The sequence below is a fragment of the Hipposideros armiger genome, unplaced genomic scaffold (genome assembly GCF_001890085.2).
Source record: "Hipposideros armiger isolate ML-2016 unplaced genomic scaffold, ASM189008v1 scaffold_3, whole genome shotgun sequence".
Classification (NCBI taxonomy): Eukaryota; Metazoa; Chordata; class Mammalia; order Chiroptera; family Hipposideridae; genus Hipposideros; species Hipposideros armiger.
This window is the reverse complement of record NW_017731353.1, coordinates 6,461,516-6,468,419: the sequence shown is the minus strand read 5'-3', so window position 1 is coordinate 6,468,419 and position 6,904 is coordinate 6,461,516. Positions and strand designations below refer to the sequence as shown.

Here is a 6,904-nt window from a genome sequence, read left to right as displayed (position 1 = left end):
TGCAGTGTGATCCTCTGGTGCTGTCCAGTTGGGAGGGACCTGGCCAGGCGCTCCAGGACCCACAGGGAGCAAGTGGCTTCGCTGAGGACTTCTCAGAAGCCACATCCAGACAGAATTCTTCTCAGGATCCCTGCTGTTTCCTGGATGTGGGGGATGGGACCCCGACATCTGTGGGACAGATTCCCAGCCCTGCCTTCAGGAATGGAGAAATGAGTGGATGGAGAAGGCCCTGGGCCACCCCAGCAGTTGGGAGGACGCGTGTGGGGGACTCGTCGAGGAGCGCGAGGTGAAATGGCCTGAAGGATTCTCGAAAGGCTTTCAAGACGTTTTTCTCCAGCAATCGTTTATTAACCCGCCTGCTTAAAAGACCGGAAGCGCTTAGGTTTGCGGTGATGACTTCCGAGCCTCTTCTTTGATGAGCCCAACTGCTTCTGTGGTGGGAACAGAGTTCTGATCAGCTCGGAGATGCAGAGGTGCTGTGAGCGGGCTCCCGCCCCCACCGCAGACAGGGAGGTTTCAGCGGGGAACTCCCAGGTCAGTTCTCGCCCGCAGCTTCCTTACAGCTGCGGCTTCCCGGAGACCACAGGGCTCCTGAAGGGCAGTGCTTCGAACTCCCAAACCTCACAACAAAGGCCTTGACCTCTTAGCCTTCCTGCTCGTCTACCGAAGGAAACAAGGGAGGTGTCTAGCCCAGTCCTTCCCTCTCGGTTCCTGTGCTGCACTCAGGTAGTTGTCCCCTAGGCCAGTGGTCTCGACCTGACCCCTGGAGCCTGGCTTCCCTGCAAACCAGGAAGCAGCCCCCACCCCATCAGAGCAGCCTTGGCTCCTAGCTTACGTTATGTGTTAATTGGTTTGGGATTTTATCTGCGAAAAGGGTTCTTTTTATTTTTCAAAAGAAATGGAAAACCAGTGCAAAGGAAGCAGCTGCCAGTTAGCAGCCTGCAGGTGCCACTCACCTTTCCACGCTTGCGGGCCATCTTGCGGTCTACTTCCATCTCCTCTCCATCCCCAGGGCCCTGTTCTCTTGGATGCTTTGGCTTCCCGTCCTCATCTGTCAGAAAGGCATCAGGGCTGTCCCTGTGCTCAGTCCTTCCCAGGTCCTTTTCAGTGAACAGCTCGGCTGGAAGGAAGAGGGATTGGCTGCTGGAGGTGAAAGTCACCTGTGCAGGGCTAAGGGGGTAAGCGGGAGGCACAGCCGCCCAGTGTTGACGGAAACGGACAGGACCGGAGGGGACACGCCCTCTTACGTGGGTACAGGTCTGTCATGCTGTCGTCACTGCCGCTCGGGGCTGCGCCATCCTCATCGCTGGACTCGGGTTCCCAGAAGGCTGCCCTGGGGCGAGAGGGCCCGTCACCATCCATCCGGTCTTCCTTCCTCTTCCTCTTGTGCAGGAGGCAGGCGGGCACGTACTCCACACCCTGCTTCTGACACTCTTCATCTGGGAGACAGGCCGGCACACTGCCCGGTTCTCTCCGTGGCTCCCTGTCCTCCAGGGCCCCGCACCCCACCCCGCGGAGTACAGACCGGCGCTGGCAGACAAATGCCACCAGCTCAGTCCCTACCAGGGGAGGAAGGCGGCCAGCAGGGGTGTGGGCCAAGGGGCAAGACGACGGTGCAGGTCGACTGGGCTTGGAGCACCGTCCTCCGGCCCCAGGCAGGCTCCAGGAAGCAGCGGCTGGGAGGGCACCGAGGGCACGGGGCTGAGCTGCAGTGTCGCCTGGAAGCCATGCCAGCCTGTCACCGGGAGACGGAAGCCCCCTCTCAGGCACAGTGGCTGGAAGCCCCGCCAGCACCCGAAGTTGGCGGGGGGCCGAGGGGCAGGAATGAGGCTTCCCTGGAAGGACCTCACAGGAGTCACTGTCCCCTCTGCACCGAGGACTCAGGGAGGCCAGGCTGCTGGAGCTCGCCCTCTTGTCAGCTCAAGCCTCTCCAGCCCGGTGCAGCTCCCTCAGGGGACGAGGCCGGTGAGGGGCCACTGGCTCTCACTGTCGCCACAGCTCCCGCCATCACTCATGGGGGTAGACAAGCCCCACTGGACTCTGGCCTCGGAGGTCACTGTCCACTTCCGACTACCTCCAGGGCCCTATCCCCTGCTTCATCTCTGCCACCCACGCCGCGGCCCCACAGCAGCCTTGTCACCACAAGAACCCACACATGGCATCTCCTCACAGCGGCGCTGGCCAGGTCCCCTGGCCGCCATGCTGCTTCCTCCTCCTGTCTCAGCTCCATGCTCAGTGTTAGAAGTTACCCCCCCTCACAGGGAACCCAGCCCCACAGCGCCCTCCTGCCACACGAGCAGCTGCACACGACAAGAAAAGCAAGTTGGGCTCTGCGCCTGTCGGGCTCTATAGCAGCCCTGGAAAGGCCTCCGGTGTCCCCTCAGGTGAAGATGGGGCCTCATTTCTTCACTGGGAAACAGTGAAGCCTTTGGACTTGCTCTCCTCATCTTCACATCCTCAAACCCACCTCACCGCCCCCACCTGGTCCTCTTCCCCTGCCTCACGGGGCTGCAGCCACCGCCCCTCTCCAGCCCGGCTGTGTCCCCACCACGCCACTCAGCTGCCTCTGTGTAATTTCAAGGTCACTTTCTGTCTCATCTTCCCCTTGGTAGCATTTGATGAGAGCCCACCATTTCCTCCTTGAACCTCCTCTCTGCCCCAGACACTACTCCACCTGGTTCCTCCTCACCGTGGGCAGGCCCCGCCCCGTCCCTTCTCACCTGGCTCCATGGACACCGGTGCCACCTAGGGTCAACGGTGTGTATAGGCTAAGTGCTGGTCCGTCCACGTTTTTAACAGCCACCCTCGCTGCCACACGTCCAATTTAAAACGTTCCCATTTTTCTTTACATTTTCCCAGAAAGCCTACTCAGATTCCACTCTCGTAACTTCATGACGCCGTCTGTCACCTGCCAGTGCTCAGGCGGGGAACCTGGGGATCAGTTATGCCTTCCATTCCCTCACTCCCCTCATCTAGTGATTCTATGCACAAAACAGTTAACCTCTGTTCACACTGCTCCGTCTTCCCCACCAACACCTGGTGACCCTGCTGGTGACCCCAGCCACCGTCATCCCCACCTGGATGACTGCAGTCCCCTAGCGTCCCCTCGTCCACTCCTTCCTGTCCCTCCCCTCTCCCCTCAGAGAAACAGGGATGCTGAGACACACTGATCAGGCCAGTGCCCACTGCGACCCTTGCAGCGCCTCCCCGCGGCACGCGCTCCGGACCAGGGCCTCCACGAACCCGTGTGGTCTCGTCCCACCTGCCTTTCTAGCCCCGCGGTGCACGGTGGCACAATGAAGACTTGTCCTTCAGGGCCTCCTATGGCCGAGAGTGTTTCTGCCTCAGACCTTGCACAGACCCCGGCCTCTCCTGGAGCACTTGCCCCCACTCCATTTCCCCCCAGTCTCCGCCTAGAGAAGCCCTCAGAGAGCCTTCCCCAGGCCCCCCGTGTAAGGCAGGCCCTCCTGGCTCCCTGGGCACCGATTACAGCAAGTCCTTCAATGTTATTCCATTGTCACACGGATGAGATGTCGTAGGAACTTAACTCTTGTTTATGTCAATTAGCCAATGACAAAACTGGCTTCCTAGCCATCGTTTCACTTAATGTCACAGAGCTTATCAACGTTAAGTGAGGACTTGCTGTGCCGCGGAGTCTGCCTCCTGCTTTTTACCTGTCTCTACCCTCATCTCTCTCATCACTGTGCCAGGACCAGGCCTGTGCAACCCCCAAATATTGCTAAATGACCGACAGGCCATTTCCTGGGGGAGGGCAGGCATGCACCCCAACACCCGTGATTGAGGCAGGCTGTGTCCCCAGTGGCCACTTACATTTACGCAGGGCTTTCTGGTACCGCCGGCCCTGTGTATGCCTCAGCACGTGCTCTGGGGATCTGTTGATGTGCCGCAGGGTGAGTTTGCAGAACAACTGGTGCCTAAGGGGCAGGGAGAATGTGGTTTGCAGGGACAGTTCACAAGCAAGGATCCAGACCCATCTCCACCACGGCTGTGTCTCGGAATCAATCACCCCCAGAGGCTGCTGGGTGGGGGCCGTGGAGAGGGTCTACGATGTGGCCTGGGCATCAGGATTCTTAAAATCTCCCGAGCACTTCCACTCTGCCGCGGGGTCAGAACCACTGATCCTGAGGGACGGTGGCCTCACGGTCTTTCTGGTAAGTGGCCTAGCCGGCCTCCCAGATTGCTCTGGCGGAGAAATGCCTGTTTGAAGACAGCCTTTGCAAAGTTTTCCAAATGCAGGAGCATTCGCCAATACCACTTCCTTTTGACTATTCTTGCCAACCATACTCTCAGCTCAATCAAAGCTCTCCTTTAATGTGAAGGCGTGAAACACCTTGTTCAGACCTCGGGTGACAAGCGCACCAATCCTCTACGAAGCAGACCGGCCCAGGAGACAAACCTCGCGTTTACAAAAAAGCAAACAAGCTCAGCAAGGACGGGTATCATCTGGGATCCCACCCAGGTGACTCAGCTCCAGGGCGCCCACCTGCAACTCAGGTCTCCTAACTCGTGGGAAGGTGGGCACCGCAGAACTGGCCGCGTCCTTGAGGAGCCTCACCCAGCGGGGCGGGTTGGGGATTCGGAGCCTACTGCCAAGCAGTGGCCAGACTCAGGCTGGAACTGTCCCACCCGGACCCCCTCGGGGTGCCAGGCCCGCGGCCCGCCCCCGCCCACGTACGGGTTCTTGGTGCTGGGTACGATGTGCGGCTCGAACTCGGCGTAGTCAAAGGCCGGGGAGGCGCGGACCAGCCGCCGGTACCTCTTGCCGCTGGTGTAGACTTGGAGCTCGGGCAGGCGACATGGCAGTTCGTGGCCCGTCAGAGCGCACCTCACCTGCGGGCGGAAGGGCCGGCGGTCAGGGGGCCCCGGGGGCGGGCTGCGGGTCCTGCAGGCAGCCAGGAGCTCCCGCCCCGCGGACCTTGCAGGCGCCGGGCTCCAGCCGCAGGCTCGGGTGCTCGCGCAGGAAGGCGCGCACATCCGCGGGCGGCTCGTCCATGGTCGGCCGGCCGGTGGGGCTGGAAGCCGGGCGCCACTGGACCCACGTGGAGCCGGGGCGGAGGCGGGTTTGGGGCGGAGCATGGCGGCGCCCCGGAAGCAGTTGCCTCCAGACCCGGGAATCGGCGGCGGGGTGATGGCTGCAGCGGCGCGGTGGCTGGGGCGGCTGCTGCGCGCGGCGGGTGTCGGGCGGGTGAGCGGGGCGCTGGACGGCCGGGCGGGGGTCTGTCGGGCGGGTTAGGGGGCCCGCGCCTGAACGAGCTCAGCCTGCCCCTCGCGTCTCCGCAGGCCCCGGCCGGCGCGGTCAGGAGGAGCGTCCTTGGGGTTCCCCCGCGCGCAGGTGAGGACCGGTCCCGGTGCGACCTAGGCACCTGGGAAGAGCCGCTCTCCCCTGCACGGTGCAGGGGCCCGTGGGCGTTGAGATGAGTTCTGATCGCCTGATTATACTCAGCACCGCTTAATGAAGCCTTGATTGCGTGCAGGGCAGTCCCGGGACTGGCTCCTCTCACCCACATATTACACACGCGGCCGGAGACGTTAAGTAACATCCCAGTGTCTTGTCCGCCTAATTAGGGGCCAAACCAAGATTGAAACCCAGGTGTCTGGGATCCTAAAGGGAAAGCACATCTGATGATCACAGCTTGCATGGCCTCTGGACTACAGCAAAGGGCGCTGTGGTGTGCAGCGCGCTGGTCACCTAGGACGGGTACTTTATTGGCGTGCCCCAGGCCTGCTTTTATACCATCCACAAGGCCCGTGATGTTTTCGTTTGGTGGGATTCGCCCTCTGAGAGCTTAAATGCACTTTCTGTGTCCATTGTTCATCTTTAAGTTTGTGGGCAATGAAAAAGGGAAGCTCTTAAGAGAGCTCTGTAAACCACTGTCCTGTGTTAGTATCACGTTTCTGTCCCTTCGAAGCACAGCAGCCAGCACCTGTGGTCTCAGTGCAGTGTGTTCCAGTGTGAAAGGTGTAGGCGTCACCCAGGGTCGTGGTTGGTGGCAGAGCCAGGACTAAGGCCTAGGTCTCATTTATTCGGTCAGTAAGCATCCACTGAGTGCCATGTGCCGGGCACAGGTGGTGCAGGCTGGCTCCTGACTGCAGGTGGCGGTCTGTTCACTGCTCGTGCACCCCATGCTCTTGGGCAGTATTGGAGGAGTCCTCTTGAGGAATGGGCTGCTCCAGTCTATTGGTTCAAGGGCTTCTCACCCTATGCCAGTGTTCTAACACTTCCTAGGATTGGCCTGGAGGCCGAGCAGGTGCAGCAGTTCAGCAGCAGAAGCACCTGCCCCAAAAGCGGAAGACGACTCCTTTCTCCAGTGGTTCCTGCTTCTCATTCCTGTGACTGCCTTTGGCCTGGGGACATGGCAGGTAAAGACTGGCTTTCGGCCCCTGTGGCTCAGTCCTTGACCCTGCTGCCATTTGTTGGGCTCAGTCTGTTTCTGTAGGTCCAGCGTCGGAAGTGGAAACTGAAGCTGATTGCGGAGCTGGAGTCTCGAGTTATGGCCGAGCCTGTCCCTCTGCCAGCAGAGTGAGTGTGGGGCTGCTGGCCTGGGGCTGGTCTCACTGGACATTGGCAGTGGAGCCTGGCTCCTGCTTGTCGTCCTGGCCGTCAAATGAGAGCCCTCAAGATGAGTGGTCCTGCTGATACCCGACCGCCCTTAGGAAGCTGCCTGAAAAATAGACTCTGTGACCTGGGTTTCACCGTCTTTTCAGGGCTGTGTACCTGAGGGACCCCCCGTGCTGATGGCCCCCTATAGTGGCAGTTCTTAGCTGACGGGTTGAGGGGCAGGCAGTCATGTCTTGATGTGAGTGTATTTTGAAAAAGTGCCCTAAATGGTGCTACTGCCCTCTCCCCATTTCAGAGCACTGTCCTGGAGGGATGTCTTCAACG

General features: G+C 60.3%; 2 protein-coding genes across 3 annotated transcripts in view; one reads left to right on the top strand and one right to left on the bottom strand.

Moving 5' to 3' along the window:
- Window positions 1-82: 82 nt before the first annotated feature.
- Window positions 83-5,092, bottom strand: SURF2 (surfeit 2). Of its 2 annotated transcripts, XM_019639330.1 has the most exons (7): window positions 4,937-5,092; window positions 4,697-4,851; window positions 3,832-3,935; window positions 1,564-1,735; window positions 1,248-1,333; window positions 957-1,120; window positions 83-431 (listed from the first exon to the last, which is right to left on the bottom strand). In XM_019639330.1, the coding sequence occupies exons 1-7, from the start codon at window positions 5,012-5,014 to the stop codon at window positions 348-350; spliced, it is 843 nt and encodes a 280-aa protein (XP_019494875.1). In that variant the 5' UTR covers window positions 5,015-5,092; the 3' UTR covers window positions 83-347. The 2 variants fall into 2 exon arrangements, with proteins under 2 accessions (XP_019494875.1, XP_019494884.1); XM_019639339.1 differs by lacking the exon at window positions 1,564-1,735 and having other exon boundaries at window positions 1,248-1,439; window positions 4,937-5,089.
- SURF1 (SURF1 cytochrome c oxidase assembly factor) overlaps window positions 5,081-6,904 on the top strand; it is a 4,278-nt gene continuing 2,454 nt past the window's right edge. Inside the window, exons 1-5 of the mRNA XM_019641807.1 lie at window positions 5,081-5,206; window positions 5,302-5,353; window positions 6,248-6,381; window positions 6,459-6,541; window positions 6,727-6,752. Of these exons, the coding sequence (XP_019497352.1) occupies window positions 5,096-5,206; window positions 5,302-5,353; window positions 6,248-6,381; window positions 6,459-6,541; window positions 6,727-6,752 (406 nt within the window). The 5' untranslated portion in view covers window positions 5,081-5,095. The remainder of the gene's footprint in view (window positions 5,207-5,301; window positions 5,354-6,247; window positions 6,382-6,458; window positions 6,542-6,726; window positions 6,753-6,904) is intronic.